Source organism: Meriones unguiculatus, chromosome 3 (assembly GCF_030254825.1).
Source record: "Meriones unguiculatus strain TT.TT164.6M chromosome 3, Bangor_MerUng_6.1, whole genome shotgun sequence".
In the NCBI taxonomy this organism is placed as follows: domain Eukaryota; kingdom Metazoa; phylum Chordata; class Mammalia; order Rodentia; family Muridae; genus Meriones; species Meriones unguiculatus.
In genome coordinates this window covers 174,617,930-174,635,881 of record NC_083351.1, presented here as the reverse complement: position 1 = coordinate 174,635,881, position 17,952 = coordinate 174,617,930, and the positions used below count along the sequence as shown (strand labels likewise).

General features: G+C 43.0%; 1 protein-coding gene across 7 annotated transcripts in view; it reads right to left on the bottom strand.

Annotated features, from left to right (window-relative positions):
* Arhgap24 (Rho GTPase activating protein 24) overlaps window positions 1–17,952 on the bottom strand; it is a 633,576-nt gene that overhangs the window by 26,211 nt on the left and 589,413 nt on the right. For all 7 annotated transcript variants that reach the window (XM_060381036.1, XM_060381037.1, XM_060381035.1 and 4 more), the window contains one exon: window positions 14,626–14,833. In XM_060381036.1, the coding sequence (XP_060237019.1) occupies window positions 14,626–14,833 (208 nt within the window). The remainder of the gene's footprint in view (window positions 1–14,625; window positions 14,834–17,952) is intronic.

Below are 17,952 nucleotides of genomic sequence, written 5' to 3'. Positions count from 1 at the left end.
CAGGGAGTACTCGCTGCCATAATGCTCGGCGGATGTCACCACAGGAAAGGGACACTGAAGGACACTAGGCCTTCAGTCTGGCCTGAAAACGCTTAAAAGGCCAAGCATTTTTCTAACACGCAGAGCTGACACTAACCAAAAAGCACCAACTTTGGAAAATAACTCGAATATACCAGGTTGTAAAATAAAATACTATATGATTTACGAAGACATTAAATCTGTGTAAGTGTGGGTGCATGTATTATTTCTGGTTTCTCGCTCCATCTTTCAAAGTGCTGAACTTGTTTTGGGGGACAGACAGACCTGTGGTTGCAGATATCTGAAACTTAGCGCGCACTAACTTTTCAAGTCCTGCTTATCTTGAACATGACTGATTCTGCATAACGGCTTGTCTAGAATTATGAAATGCTTGTGGGCTCTCAGAGCTCCTAAAGGAGAATGCTCTGAGCATTTAACATGACCTTTACACAACTTTCATAATTTATCTCTGGCTGAATGCCAGAGTGGCAGGATAAGCTGCAAGAACATTAATTGGCATTTTGCTGTTTGTGCCTCCCATTTCTCATTAATCAGTGAAGACGGATGCCAGTGTGTTGGCACATACACCAACATAATGTACTATGCAGTAAAATGACATAATATTCATATACACGTCTACAAAGAGGAGGGGGAGAAGAAGGAAGTGTTGAAAGTTAGTTACTCCCCGTGACCCAGGAAGACTGGAAGGAAACCATGAGGGATTCTGAAGGAACTCAGAGCCTGCACCTCACTCCCAGGCTGTGGTGGAGCTAAGCATCCAGAGGACTCTGCCGGAGAAGATGGAACTGGGCGCTAGGATGCCCTCTCTAGTGAACATTCTCTATTCTAAAGACGGCGTAATGCAGAGTCCTCACAAAACCATGCCAGACAGAACAATGCGCCACCAGGTTGATTTTTAACCCCTAGGGTGATTTCATCCTGCATTTACTACACAGCTAGTCCATCTTGTGTTTTATGTCAGAGACTTCGGGGGTTAAGGAAGAGGCATTATTGTAGCCTGCTCATCATATGCAGACACCCCAGTGAGAATTGGCAAGATAAAAAATGGCCACAAATGCTGGTAAGGAGGCTGGAAGGGGGCACTTGTTCACTGCTGGCGGGAGTGCAAACTGGCACAGCCACTATGGAAATCAGTGTGACTACGTGATCCAGCTATGCCACCCTAGGGAATATACCCAACTCTCCATCATACTTCAGAGCTAGCCACTCACCCGTGTTCATGCCTGCTCCACTCGCAACAGCCAGGGAACGGAAATGGCCTAGATGTTCAGCTGACGGATGGACGAGGAGAATGTGCTATATTTACACAATTGGATGTTTTTCAGCTGTTAAGAATCGCGCAATTACAAAATGCGCAAGTAAATGAGTGAAGCTGCAGTCACTTTAAATAGTTTTCCAGCCTCCGTGAGTAGCAGCGCAGAGACTGGCTGAACAGTAGGTGGCGCAAGTGCAAAGCAAGATGCAGGCGAGGGCCGGAAAAGGATGAAGAGAGCCATAGGCTGGTTCCACCAGCAGCTTGTCTAGAACCCGAGCCATGAATACCCCAGGAGTAGAAATATTTAAACTATGAGTGAAAGTAGGGGGGAAGAGAGGGGGTGAAGAACTGATATTTGGTGCCATCTCTGAGTGACATTACAATTAACTGTCTTGCGATATAGCACATCCTCACAGCACTAATTACACAGAAATGATTACGATCCAAATGACCAAGTATATTCGCCCTTCATTCAGTTGGTGACAGGTTGTCAAACTTCCCACTTAAAAGTCCAAACCTCGAAGTTTATGGCCGTTTTGTGACCTGATTAAAACCCGGTGTTTCCCAAAAGTGTGATGAGATGTCATAGGAAAATCTATCACAGAGAATAAAACTCCTAACTGACAGCGGGACACCTGCATGCACCTGGCCTTTAGTGCAGGGCAGTGAGGAGGTCCTGTGACAACCCACCCCCGGAAGTCCCCAGGCAGAACCCTGCAGACAGACATCCTTCCTGTTTAATCGCTCACAGCTGAGCTACCTCGGCGTGAAGCTGTTCGGTGGGAGCATCAAGTTCCTTGCCAACGTGCCATTACACAGGCTTAGGTTTCTCAGTGGAAGAGTCCACGCAGACATGAGGATGGTTTGCCATGTCCGCTACACCCATGGAGAGCAGGGAAGCAGAGAGGGGCGGCTCCACGGCCCTGGCGGAAGAGCTTTGGGACAGAAGCGTGTCACAGCCTCCCTGATTGATCGGCACACACGGCTCATTTCTATGTGTCCTGTGTGGGCTTCACCTCTCAGTCGGAGCTCACTGCATGAAGTATTTAAAGAAAGCCTTCCCTCGGCTCTCTGTGACGGAGCTGACTATATGTTCTGGGGGGTCATCTTTCATTCAGCATGCGACCCTCCATCCCTGAAGAGTCCCTGATGAGTGGTGTACACTGCCTCACGCTGCGTGCTAGAAGGAACAGAAATCCGTCCCACAGAGCCTTTTGTCCTCTGTAGACTTCCATCCCTAACAGGACATCGACAACACTTTCCTTGCCTCCTCAGGTTCTGCTTCAGAACTTTCTCTGTAACTGACGTGGCGGGTACGTGACTTTAAGGACACTCTACATGAAGACTTCCTGCAAACGTCTTGCTCTGTGTCTATTCTGTGTACAGAACTCAGTCATCTGAACAGAGATAGAGGCCCCTACAGTCCTTCTCTCCTAAGACACGTACACTCACTCACACACATTCATGTTTCAGATGTCACCGTAATAACAAGGTAGATCCTACACAGACAAAACCTTGCCAGGTTTAAGCCTAATAATTAGACACGAGAATCTTTCAGTGTGGATGCTCTGGGCAGAATGCAGGATAACCAATCCCTTGCTTTAACCCAACACGGTGGTTCCTAAGGCAGCCACACGGGATGGTACTACAAGCACTGTGGACTTACCTGTGAGAAGCACAACAAAAGGCCCTAAGATTCCCTTGAAATTAAGAAACGATAATGTTGCATCCATTGGGCCCCAGGCAGGACGTGAAGGAGACTGAGGAACAAGGAACGGGCGACTCTGAGCCGCCATGTTGCCCCAGTGCTCAGCTCCACCGCAGCTCATCAAGACACCAGAAGCATCTATTTGTAAAACTTTGCTTTTTCAACTGAATTTTTTTATTACCTGTCAAAACTGGTACCGTCTTTGGCAGTGAAACCCCAATCTCGTCAAGGTTGCTTACTGCACACCTCCCTCGTTCACCCCAGAATTCCACACAGAAATTAAAAGAGCCTTTTACCTCCAGCCAAAGTCCGGGACCAGACTGAGCTACAGCTTGCTCTGATTCAGTTCTCCTGATCTAATGGTTTGTGGAAACTACATCATGACCTGAGCTATCTTCTCACCAAAGTCATGCATGGAATGCTTTGGCCCCTAGCATGAAGGCATTTGGAGGTGGGGCTAAGACGTCATCGGGGGGGGGGGGTAGGTGAAAAGTCACGAGGGTGGGTCTCTCGAGTGTCAGGACAGGTGGCTCCATAACAAGGGAAGGTGTGAGACCCTTCATCCCCTGTGGATGCACTGGGGGAAGCTGCATAAGGGCACAGCAAGAAGGCTCCACCTGCAAGCTAGAGACACAGCTGTCTCTCCAAGTCAACTGTGCTGCGCCTCTAACCTTAGACTTCTATTCCAGACCTGGGGACATACATTTTATTGTTTAAGCATATCATTGTTCATGCATAGCTAACTGCTGCACTGTTTTCTTCTCTCCTAACGTTACATACGAAGGCTTCTGCAGCATAGATTCCTTCCTCGCAGTGTTAATCACATCAAAGTGATAATCTCATGCACAATTACTACAGCACACACTTGCATACTTGTATACACATACACACATACACAAACATTCACACACATATACAAATACACAGACACACGTTCCCTCACAACACTCTCCCATACACAAACACACACACAACCTCTTACACACACAGACACACATGCACACTTATATATATATGTAAGTCTTAAAGACTTTAAAAGTAAGACTTTAAATAAAAAATACAGGAACTTTTGATGTTTGCTATATCAAGGACAAAAGTTTAAAAAAACCATTATAGTAACAAAAGAAACTACATATAAGAGAATTTTAAATAATTATAGCTATTCCAAACTTCCTGAAGAGAGAAAACACATAGAGAATTGAATTTGCTGTTGCTCTGGGAAGGAACCAGGGTGGGAGCAGGAGAAAACAGGAAACAGGCATAGGAGATCTTATAAGGGTGATAAAATATTCTTATAAATGTTGAATTAAATTTATTAAACTTATTTAATTTTATTTTAAAAATAAAATATCTTTGAAATCCATTAAATAACTAAATTTATCTTAAAAACATATGATGGCATGAACTTTCATGCAAAAAATAGACTCTGAATTAAAAAAAAAACATAAAACACACTTTTAGAGCATAAAACTTTGTGAATGCTTTCTTTCTTTCTATGGGAATTGCCATGGTGACTTTAAAACAGAAATGAATTCCCCTGGACAAGGACACTGCAGGGAGTATGGCTAATCACTCGGAGTCTCACACGTAGATATGAATAGGTGGCACTTCCTATCGCATATTTGGCTAATCTAATTATCATCATCCACATCGAGGCCCTGCCAGCACTAGACCCAGCCAGATGTTTATTGTACTAGAGTAATAAGTGCCTGCTCCCACCAAGGACTCACTCCTGAGGGTGGGGATGCCAGGCAAGTGCTCTGCCACCGACTCCACCCCCAGTCCTGTGCTGTCTTAAATGATTGAACACGACAATACTGTGGTGTTTGTTTCCATTTTATACGAAGAAACTGGATGCTATGAGCAGCAAGGAGGAAGTCCTGGACACCGGGATGGCAGACATGGGCATAGACTCAGTCCCTTACTGTCTGCCGCCAGAGCCTGAGCTCTTATCTCCCGTGCCATGTTCATGTAAGTAGACAGACACACAGATAAACATGCCAACGACTCAAGAACTTCTTTAGGCATTTTTTTTTTATCCATGGCCCTGCTGAGCATCAGCCTTGTTCTACAAAAATGAACCCAAAGGAAAGCGAAGCTCTTGCTCACATCACAGGCCCACAGGTCACTAAGTGCACAGCGAGGAGATCACAGCACAAAGAAACGGGACTTCTGTGGAGTCGCAGCCCACACCTCATAAAACATTTAGTAAGTAACCATTCATGTCTCTTCCACAGAGAACAGTTACCCTTAAAGCCCATTAATTTTTCAGACCTTGTTATGTTAATAAGAACGTTTCATGGAACCCTTGTGTGACATAACCAATATCCAAACTGCAGTGTGATCTGCTTATTTTTCCAGAATGTGGGCTCTTCCAAGTAATGCCTCATGCCACAAGAAAAGACACGTGTTAAAAAAAGTGAAAACTGCAAGTGTTTGATTTTTACCAGTGAAGACTCAGGATCCAGACGCTGAGGTGAAAGCCTGCTAGCTCAGAGAGGCAGAGAAAGCACCAGCTGTTCTCAGCTCAGGTCTGGAAGGAAAAAGCCAAAAACAGAAGAGTCTGCTAGCTCAGCTGATGGTCCAGGGGGAAAAGGTCAAAAGCCCAAAACTGAAGTGCCCCAAAAGCTGCTGCTTCTCCATGCTGTCTTAAATATCCTTATTCCTTAATCCCTGTCAGCTAGTTTCTTGTCTGCCTCTTGGCCACAGATTAACTTTATTAAATCTTGTGTACAGAAAGCTCATGGATTAAAGGTGTGTGCTAGGGCTGAACAACACCATAATCACCTGATTACAATAAAGAGAAAGTTCTTGGATTAAAGGTGTGTGCTAGAGCTGAGCCACACCAAACAAAATACAGGTTTTCACGGTTCACAATCTTGAGATTCACAGTGGGACTCACTATCCTGCAGCAGACACTGGCATCTTGCATAGAGAAACTAAGTTTCTGTTGTTCCTTCACTCTTGATCCTATCAAAGTGATGTACCTCGTTACTGCACTTTTCAATATCCACATATATCAACTAAACAGCTATACAAAAGGTCCCGAGCAGCTGTAGCCAGGGGCTGGTTTAGTGACAGGAATCTGTTGTCAGTTACTGACTTCACACCCATGGGAATGGGAATGGGTTACAATTAAAAAAAAAAAAAAAAAAAGCTATCCACTCAAAAAGTTTGCATAAACATATCATTTACAGAAAAAAACAGCAACATTGTCAGTAGAGCTGTTAAGCAGATATGGTTAAAATCATGATGGGGCTGGGCTGGTGCTCTTCCAGAGGACCCAAATTTGGTCCCCAGCACCCATATTGAGCACTAAACAACTGCTTGTAACTCCAGCTCCAGGGTTCTGATGCCCCCTTCTGGCCTTCACAGTCACCTGCACACATACATGACACATAATTAAAAATAAAAAGAAAATAAACCCTAAAATTATGATGGCATGTGAATGGCAAACTTTAGAAATGATCAAAGTCAATGTTTATAAAATGTTGTCACACCATTGTATCTACAAATGGTGTGACATAAAATGACACAAAAGAGAGAAATGCTAAGATTCACCACAGCTAAGCAGCTCTCTATTAGAGGGCTGGTTTGTCTTGACTCGGTGAACTGGTGCTTTTCTGTGCTGAAACTAGGCAGTCAGTTTCCCATCTACACACTCAGGGCTTGCCTTGGGCCGACTACTGGAGCATTCTTTGCCTCCTGAAACCCTTAGATGTGTGACCCCATCACTTTTCCTTATCCATATGCCTTCCAGGTGCGCTTGCCCACTCTCCTTCCCCCATCAAGCCCTCATCCTTAGATGTCTGATTCACACCAGGATGCAAAGGTTTCCTAACTGTGGATTTTGCTGCTGAACTGCAGTGTTTGAATCTTCAGTCTTCACTGGGAACAAAGCAAAAATGAGTAGGATTGTCCCTTTCCTGCTGTCCCCCAAAAATCAGGCCCACAGGAGGATGGGTAATTATGTGTTCTTCACAGCAGTTCTGCATTGTATGGCGTAACTAAGCTTCACATTTTACCTGGTCAGAAATAGTATGCAGTTCCTGAGGGTGTTAATCCCCCTCAACTTCTCTAAACCAAACCGAGGCACCCCACTATGCTGCCTGTGACCACAGATGTCCCCTACACACTTGCAGCCTAGGTTCTAACTAGCATTTACCAGGTTGTGGTTTTAGGACTATAAACCTAAAAAAAAAAAAAATCACCTGAAGTTTATTTAAAATGCAGATTCCTAGAAAACCCTTAATGTTTATATTAGGAGAGTGGCTCTAAATATACACTTGCAAATCAGTCTCATGCAGAGTGATGTCTGGGAACTGCGTTGCCGTCTGCAGATACAGTGATCTCCTTCTAAGATACAGTGAGGCCGAGAGCTCCCTACTGCTTTCCAGAGGACTCGTTTTTAAATTGTCGCTCTTCTTTGTCTTCCAGTGTTTACATTATTTTAAATGGTCTCTGCTAAGAAGTATAGTCTATTTTTTTTTCCAAACCATTTATGTAATAAGGATGAAAAGGGGAGAAGACAAGGAAAGATGAAGGAACCATGAACAGAGTGTGTTGGTAAATGGCTGGAGTACCAGGCCAGCAGCTGCTTTGCGGGACCCCCCCCCCCCACAGACAGATGTGAAATGTCCCCAGCTGCACACAACCTCTGCCCTGACTGGAGCAGCGTTGGCAGTGTGCAACTATCCCACCGATGGGCAGGTGACGGTAGGACAGTGACCTCCAGTCTGCCAAACCGTTGACCCCACCTCCCAGCACTTCCAAGAGGTACCTCCCAGCTGGGACCATCTGGAGGGCTCCGAAACGACAACAGGATTCTAATTTGATTACACACCTCCCTTATTTTTGTTGCTTTTAAGTGGTAGGGGAGTTTAATATGGGATGTGGTGTTTCGGTTCGCAATCATTCCTAAGGAGCAAGATAAAAACAAGAAGGCCTGGAAACTATGATAGTCATTTGTTTGTTTGCTGTTTTTAACCGCTGAGAGCAGCTCGGCAAATACCGATTCCTTCAGGTCAGGGAGAAAACCCTTTCTCACAAAATTAAAAAATAATTTTTTTTTCCAGGTTGGCTGCAGAAATCCGTAACAACTATAGAACACAAAGCCACATGCATGTGCCAGTCTCAAGCCTGAACTGCAGACCTGGAGAAGCAGCTTGGTGGTAGCTCAGTGTGAGGGAGCTTGCGCACAGAGAGTGACTAATACCTTGGGTTGATCCCAGCACACAGAGGCAAAGGAACAGCATTAGATACAAAGAAAACCAACGAGCGCCTGGTCTTATAGAAGCCATTGCGTCTGCTTTCAGCCTCTCTAAATTCAAGTGGCTTATGTTTTTTAAAAACAAACAAAAACTTTAAACAATGTTTGTTTGTTTGTTTATTTGGTTTTTTTTTGCCTGTGTTTGACAAAACACTGAGTGAGAACTATCATCTCGCAGACCCTAAATGGCTTCATAGCTTCAAAAGCCCAGACACGGTCACGAGGACAGATGCAGAGAGCACAAGATCAGTGAACACACAGCACTGAAAACAACATGGGCTGAAGAATGGACCCCAGTTGCTGAGATAAGGACGCTCTGTAGTTGAGATCATGGCTTTTGAAAAGCACAGAGTGACTAAGCAATGTGTTCACAATACCATGCTACAGAGCGAAGTGTCAAAAACCACGATTCCAGTGCTGCGCGTGTCTAAATCCTGATCATTCGTATTTGTAAGCCTAGGTATTTGCCAAACCTGAATGCTATCTGTATCAACAGGTCACAGCATTATTGAATTTTGAAATATTCATCTCTTCTTTATTCTTCTAAATTCTAAACCTTATGTAAAACGTTATGAGCTGAATATAACAATATTCAAATTTAAAGCTTGATAACATTCATTGCTGTCAAAATTTTAAGTGTTTTAACTGTCATTAGAAAAGCTATTTTAAAAATCAAATGTTAGGGCTTAACAGTAGAGTTTTAATATACTGATTAGAGATTATTGAGGAAGAATAACTTCCAGAATTTCTTTCCAATTTTTAGCAAATATATTTTGACTGATAAAGGTAAAAACTAAATCCTATATCTATCCTGTTTGCCCTTCTGAATGATGCTTAAGCATCTTCCCTAGGGTCCTCCATGTTGTTTAGCTTCTTTAGGGCTATAGATTTTAGTATTTTTATCCTATGTTAAATGGCTACTATCCCCTTTTAAGTGGTTGTACGCCATGCCTGTCTTTCTGTTTCTGGGTTACCTCACTCGGGATGATCTTTTCTAGCTCCATCCATTTTCCTGCAAATTTCATGATTTCCTTGTTTTTAATTGCTGAGTAGTATTCCATTGTGTAAATGTACCAAAATTTCTGTATCCATTCCTCAATTGAGGAACATCTAGCTGTTTCCAATTTCTGGCTATTACTAATAAAACTGCTATGAACATAGTTGACATCGGAAGTGGGAGAAGACAGGGAACAGGATAGGAGTCTACCACAGAGGGCCTGTGAAAGAATCTACCCAGTAGGGTATCGAAGCAGATGCTGAGACTCATAGCCAAACTTTGGTCAGAGCGTAGGGAATCTTACGGAAGAAGGAGATAGAATGACTTGGAGGGGACAGAAGCTCCATAAGGAGTCCAACAGAACCAAAAAATTTGGGCAGAGGGGGCCTACAGAGACCAATACTACAATCAAGAACCATGCGTGGAGAAGACCTAAACCCTCTGCTCAGAGGAAGCCCGTAGATTCCATATCTAAGTGGGTTCCCTAGTAAGGGGAACAGGAGCTGTCTTTGACATGGTCTCAGTGGCTGGCTCTTTGATTACCTCTGCCTTCTGGGGAGGACAGCCTTGCCAGGCCACAGAGGAAGACAATGAAGCCAGTCCTGATGGGACCTGATATGGTAGGGTCAAATAGTAGGATAGGAGGACCTCCCCTATCAGTGGCCTAGGGGAGGGCCATAGGGGGAGAAAAGGGAGGGTGGATGGAACTGGGAGGAGATGAGGGAGAGGGCTACAGCTGGGATACAAGTGAATAAATTGTAATAAATAATAAATCAATAAAAAAAGAATTATATATTATACATGTGCTCAAAAAAACCCCACTAAATCCTTTTGACTGTGTTAAAAGCACTCATGATTAGAACACACAGGGAAGGCCATTTATTTGTTTAGCTTTTTAAATATTGTTTTTAATTTAATATCCCACCATGGTGGTGATCATCAGTTAGGTGGTCAGCCTAACCGAATCTGGAAACAGCTAAACCCCAAGCAGCTGTGCTCTCCTGTGATGAATTTCCTCAATCAGATTTTTGGAAGCAAGAAGAACCACACCCAGACCGGAGCAGCTTCTAATGGAAGCCCAGATAAAAGGAGCTAGAGGAGGAATCTCTGCTCTTAGCCTGCTTGCCTTCTGGTCAGGAAGTCTGTCTACTCTGCTGCTGCAGCATCCCTTCTCTGGTCTCAGAGGCAACTTATTCAGCCTTCCAGTGTAGACTGAAGATCAGCAGCTCCCAGGGACTCTCCAGACTGTCAGTACCAGGCTGGGAGTGCTGAGATATCCAGCCTCAATGACTGAACAACTTCAAGATTCTCAGTTCCCCAGTGTGAGACAGCAATGTTGGACTACTCAGACGTCATCCAGTAAGCCCGTCTAATAAATCCCCTTAATACGCCTTCATCATATTAATTCTGTTCCTTTAGAGAACCCTGACCAACACATGATAAGTTTCTGCAGCTTTCATTTACATTTTTCTTATTTGTTGAGTACATCATGAGAAAGTTTTTCAAATACAAGCCTGCATGTGAGCGCGTATACCTTCACTCTATTATCACTTTCTGGGGGAAAAAACGATTATGGGTTAACTTTAAATGATACACATTCCCAGACAACTCTCTCCACCTCATAACGCAATCTGTTAAGAGGTCTACATGTCAAATACCAAATCCAACCAGCTAACTTAAAGTGCAGATGGGGCAGGACATTCTACTTGGAGAAGGATCTGGGAAACAGTCTCTGTATAAGTTACATCCTTCTGGCACGTGTGGATTTTTGTTTCCCTGGCAAAGCAGCTCACAATTGTGTCTGGCCACACATGTACTGCTCTGGTTATTTCCTGCTCAGATCACAGACCTATGAATTCCTCTCCTCCTTCAAAAGGCAGTGGCATCCATAAATCTTCATATTTATGAATTATCATGTGTCACTGTTTACAAGGATATATGTATTTGTTGGGTATTGGTTATGTTCCACCACCAGCAATGAAGACTCCAGACAAGGATGGACCTGGTCTTTTGTTTCCACCTAGGGCAGTGTTTAAGGCAGAAGGTGTTCTAGAGATACCTGGTAAATGAATTCGTGCTTAACACTGACTCCCAAGGGGACTGCAGATGATTTACCCCACCTGCTTCTATCAAGAGGCAAATTATCTTTTTCCAGTTTCATTTAATTTGAGTAGGCCTTAATTTACTTTTCCCCTAATAATGTTGAATGTGTATTACTCTGTCTAGCTCTGGGTCTTGCCTTTGTGGTTTGCACTAGACCTAAGCTGCCATCAAATGAGTCCCAGTACTGGCTAAAAGGTGAAGCCCCCAAGAATATAAGACTTCAAAGAGCAGACATGCCCCTCAACCAGCCATTGTCATTCTGTCCACACCACCAGGCATCTGCTGTTATTTATGAAAGCTCTCACAGACACCACAGCTACGCTAATACTATGTGGACTAGAGATGGGACTGGATATCTCCAACAAGCATTGCCCAAAAGAAGACTCTGAAGATATCTGAAGATATTGGTGTTTTAACAGCCTCCCACCACTATCACCAAGTTCAGCTTGGTTTGTCATGGAGCAGTGGATAGGGCCATCATTGGTACCACTTAAGCAGAATCTTAAACAACAAAGGTGAACACAAAATGTCAGGTGTGGCTGTAAGAGCCCCGGCTGACACCTCTAAAGACTTAACACTGCACAGATGCTCCTGGCAATACAAAGAGTGTGTTATACTCTTCGGCCTGTTTACACGTGATGACCTTCCTACCACCACGCATACATTTTCAATAAGATCATGTTGTATATAAAGGTGATACAATATTTCACTGTAAGCTAATAGTTGGTGGGAACTTGGCTTGGGGATCACTTGCTATAGAGAATAGTCATTCTTACGGGTGTCCTAGATTCTGTAAAAACATCCCTCCAGTCTCCCATATTAGCAAAGATCTGCTGTAAGATCTAAATGACAAGAGCCCATGCATTAGCTATTTTTCTTTGGCTGCAACAAAACACCAATGAATTATACTAGAGGAAGGACATATATGGGGTCACAGTTTGGGGGTACTGTCTATCGTGGACAAGATGGCGTGGGGCAGGACCATGAATGACATACTAGGTCACATTCTGTCCACAGTCAGAAAGTAGCTTGCTTTCTCCTTGTCATTTAGGCTGGGATCCCAGGTCATGCCAATGACATCACCCACACTTTGGGTATGTCTTCTTCCCTCTTCTACCACCCCCAGTTAACCTTATCTACAAACTCACTCACTTACATGTCCAGAGCTTTGTTTCCATGGTGATTCTAACACCATCAGGTTGACAAATAATATTAACCCTCATGTCATGGCAGTATTATTTCCAAAAACATCCTACATTCTTACCAGCCTATACATGTGAAGCCCTTATAAAAACATCTGAAAGGGATATAAAATTTATTATTGTTCTGTGAAGTCCATTACAGAGGGAGTTGTTTTTTCCCATCATGCAGCATTCTACTATGGCAGATTCCTCTGTGATTCAATGCTAAAATTGTACATTTTCTCCAGCTGAAGGGCTATTTTTATGGCATGGCTATTGCTCTCTATGTAACTGTTGTTTATCTTCAGAGTACAGGGGAAGACACAGGCTATCCTAGACATAGCTCATGGGCAGTCATGAAATCTGTCCTCTGATGCTAGTTTTATAATCATTTAGTTATCTTCACACTTAATATTTCCTTCTCCAAGGGCGCGTAAAGTTTTATAGGTTATCTATAAGGCCTTTGTGAAAAGGAAGGATTCCAGTCAAATAACTGATCTTGATTTATTTTCTCGTTTGCTAATCTGTGCTACTTTTGGGAACTGGAGACACATGCCCCCACATCATGATTTGGAAGGCAGGTCTGAGGGAAATCATCATTTGGAGAGTGCTGTGCAAGGGACAGGGGAACTCATTCCCTCTCCCTCTCGCCATGAGGTGCACAGCTGTGCACCAGGCTGCCCTCCCCATCACCACATGATCCTCTCTCGGCTTAGGAAGCATCGACCCCTCACAGACTGACACCTCCATGGTGTGAGAGCCAAGCCTGCCTTCCTTTGAAGTCGGCTATCCCAGACATTGTAGTGACAGAAACTCACGAAGTATGTTAACATAAAACTAGGGTTTCCTTCAAGTTTTAAGATCTACATATTTTATTGTATCAAATGAATCATTATTTCATTAATCATCTGTGGGGGAACAGATTTACTATTACAAGAAAATCTATAATAAGCAATTTTGTATTTAATTTTTTTTTCACATATCTATTTTACTTCTGGGAATAAAACTCCTGTTTAGGGCGGTGACTGACGAGCACATCCCGCTTTCCCAGAACACCAGAGTTTGATTTGTGGTACCCATGTGGGGTGGCTCACAACTTCCTGTAATTCCAACTCCATGATCTTTTGGACGTCACACCTACCTGAACTCACATGTGTATATGCTCTCACACAGACACACATGCATATACCTAATTAAAAATAAATCTTAAGAAAACAAAATTGTTGTTTAAAAAAATCGTAGTGAGTTCAATTATTTTAGGAGGACTGTGAGGAAGTGCACTCTGGTTGATATATATAGCCCAATAAATGTTGTCCACACTGAGTATGATCATCATCTTTAGGACAATGAAGGGTGATGAATGATGCAGCAGGCTTGGCTTGTATTTCTGTCTTGAAAGTCTTCTGTCTTCAAATATGTGAGAATAAAGGGGCATGTTTCAACTTTCAGAATGTAAAAAGTTTCTCCCACAAAATATAAACGATATTAAGATAAAAGATACTTTTTCTATTAAGTTTCCAAGTGAGAGAAGGAGATCATTCACAAGATATTAACAGTGAAGGACTCTTAAGGATAACTGATAGCTTCATGTCTGGAACTTTTACTATTTTTCACACTACTGTACTTCTCCTTGTGACTTTGTGAGTACGCTCCCAACTAAGGCAGAGCTATGCATTCCTAAATATAATATTATTGTGGAAATAACTTAAGTTACAGTGCCAACATCTGTATCTCTATGAATCACTTTTTGAAATATCCCTTAACTGACAAACAAAACGAAACAAACCAAACAGTGGATCTGTTTTCCCCAAACAAGGGTAATATCGTTTGAATTCTAGTACCGAGAAGAGTGAGAAATAACCCTTGAAGATGAAGCAATGCCAAAGGCAGGGAACGACACTGAAAGTGCTACAGTTTTTTCCCTTTGTTACGTAGTGAAATTAATCCAAAAACGTGTAGTCAGATTTAACAATCCTCTCTTTGCCCATCCACCGCGCAGCCCCCGGCATCTCTTTGCCCAGTCTGAGCGTCTCATGAAGGATGGTGGGTCAAGCCGTGGCGCGCCCAACCTACCTGTCAAAGGAGGGCTTCTCCCCGCAGTCGAAGGCGTCCTGGAGCTCCTTGACCAGGTTGGCCTGGCCTGGCAGTCGGAAGAGGCCCTCTTCCTTCAGCCCCCGCTGTCGGATGAAGTCCACGCACTGCTCCACCAGCATGGGCGCCAGCCGGTTCCCGTACCTCTTTTCATAGCGGACCGTGTCTTCCAGTTTCTGTCCAAAAATACCTGGAAAAAGAAGAGATCACCGTCAGACAGAGATCCCTGTTTTCTACTCGTGCCTTGCTGTTTCCTTTCTAAACTCCTTGTAAAGGACACGGGTTGGAAAAATCACCCGTATCGGATGTGGCGATTTCCCACTAATGTGTAACCAAATTCACCGCACACACTCATCCAATGGACGGGGTTTCCATCTGCTACCCTTCCTGGGGTATTCTATGCTTAGACAAACTCGTGTGGGTTTCATAAAAGGGGAAGAGAAGCAAATGTTATGTGTGGAAATTGTGTCAGCCGCCATTAACTCAAGGATCTGACAATAACAACAGATGGCTTTGCTCCCGTCTGTTATATAATTTATTTGTGGACTCATAATGCAGAATCATCACATTCCAGGCAAGAAAACATCTTGCTGTTAAAGAGTGTGTTCCTAGCCCCAGTAGAAGTGGTACCAACACAAAAACAATTCTACTTCTGGTATCAAATCTAGCACAAAGTTCACCTACTCATTTTGGGAAAATAGGCTCCGGAATCAGCATTTGCAGGGGCAGTAGAGACGGCAGCAGGTGATGTAGCTTCCTTTGAAGAGGTTAGAACAAGCAGTTCTGGGATAATGGTGTGGCAAATACTGTTCAATAATTCATCAGTCATTCACATGCCTGTTTGCTCATGACATTTCTACTTTAGAAGCCAGAAATAAAGTAGTTTTCCTACTTCCCTTTCAGCAAGGTGGCCTGGGAGGATCTAAGGTGGCCTGGAAGGATCTGTGAAACTCTCGTTTCACAGAGGAAGCAGACTCTGGTAGCAGTGAGAAGGGGTGCCGACCACAAGAAGCAATGAGTTACACTTCTCATGGGATCAAGAATTATCATAGGAAGAACGACCACAGGAAGTGGGGAAATAGGATCTGGTTTGCTCTTTAGATATTAAAGTCATCGCTGGGTTTTTAAAAGTTAATATTAAACTGATAAAGTATGCATATTCACAGGGCACCGTGCAATGTTTTAATACGCGCACACACTACTCAGTGTTTAAATAAAATGTCTGCATTCTCTCAAACACTTGTCATCCTTTTGTGATGAAAACGTTAAATCCTTTTTCTGTTTTCTTTTTTGTTGTTGTTGTTGTTGTTGTTGTTTTGTTTTGCTTTTCTTGGAACTTGCTCTGTAGACCAGGCTGGCCTGGAATTTAGAGATCTGGCTGCCTCTGCCCCCAAGCCCTGGGATCAAAGGTGTGTGCCACCACTGCCTGGCTACTTCTGGCTTTTTTCTAGGTGAATGTCACCTACCCTCACTGGCATACAGACATCTTGCTCCTACCCAGCCATAACTGGGCACAGTTCATCAGCCTCTCCACTGCCTCCTCCTTCCAAATCTTCACAGCTTCTGGTATCCACCATTCTATTCTTGGCTTCTAAGAAGTCAATGTTTTGTAATTTTATATAGGAATGATATCATATGGTATTGGAGTTCCCGGGTCTCTTTGTTTCATTGAACATAATTATTTCCAGTTTCATTCATCTTTTTGCAAAGGGCTGGATTTCATGCTGAGCAGTACTCCTTTCTGTATATACCACATTTTTCTCATTAACCAGTTGATGGACATTGGTTATTTCACAGTGGTGTAAGATGCCACAATGAACATGGCATTCTAATATTTCTTCAACATGCTAAATTCTTATATATATCCAACAGAATATGTATATAGAGAACAGAATTATTTATATATCTGTATACATTGATAGATCATATGATAGTTTTCTTTTTAACTTCTTGGGAAAACCCTGGATTATCCTACACTCTGTACTAAGTGATACCGACACCAGCCTGCAAGGGTTATGCTTTTCCTCCATTTTGGTCAGCACGCACTTGTCATCTTTGGGATGTTTGATATAACCACTCTTACTGGAGTGAAGTGACCACTTCCTGTACTTTTGATTTCCATTCTCTTGGTGATTAGTCATATTGATCCTTCTCATATAGACCTATTGGTAATTTGCTCCTTGTTTTTAGAACTGTCTGCATGGGTCTATAACCCGTTTTAAAAGTCTGGTTATTTATTTTGCAATGCAGTTTTCTGAGTGTATCCCTCTTTCAAATGTATAGCTTGAAAAATTTTTCTCCCATTCTGCAAACTTGTCTTCTCACTCTGTCGTTTTTCCTCTACATAAATCTTTATAGTTTGATAAAACTGCATTTTCCATCTTTTGATTTTGTTCTCTGTGCTTTAATATCTTAAACAGAAAGAAAGAAAGAAAGAAAGAAAGAAAGAAAGAAAGAAAGAAAGAAAGAAAGAAAACATACTCTAATGTCTTGTTCCCCAGGTTCTTGTAGTCTCACTATTTAAAGTGTTACATTTAAGTCTTTAATTCAATCTGTGATAATTTTGTGGCCGGTGAGATGTAAGAATGTGGTTTCATTCTTCCTCATACTTGAACATCCAGTTTTGCCAGCCAATCGCTTTCTCTTTTGATTATTACAGGCTTGTTCTGCAGCCGGGCAGTGTAGCCGGTTTTTGAGTGTGAGCCGGCCTTTGAGATGCAGGGTTTTGCTGTTGTTTGCGGTGGCTCTCTATAAATGTTGGAATGGGTTTCTTTTCGGCTCTGGGAAGAAACCCGAATGGGGTGCACGGACTCTCTGGATCATTGGCAGCATGGACATTTTTGTGTTAATTCTTTTGATCCATGTGTAGGTATTGTTTTTCCATTGGGCTTCACTTTAAAACTTTTCATTGTAGAGATCCTTCACCTCTTTGGTTAAATTTATTGCTAACTGTTTTACCAGTTTACCTAATTATTCTGTTGCTGCTGTCAGTGGAACAGCACTTCTGCCTTGAAGCTGGACATTGTAGCCGTCCTTGTAAGAGCTGACTCCGGCCACTGGGCACAGGCTGCATGTGTGACAGAGATGCTGAGCCTACTACTGAGCCTAACACCAGCAGCACCTCCACACAGGTAGTTTTTAAATATGAAAGAACCGAGTCTCCACTTGTTAAAGGACCATTAAACCCGCATCTACTATGAGTTGCCACAAAACAGACTTTTAGCCCACTGGTGTGATCCCTTTGGAGATATTCTAATGCTTTAAAGACAAGGTTTGCAAACTACTCATGCGTGGAGAACAAGGTCTCTT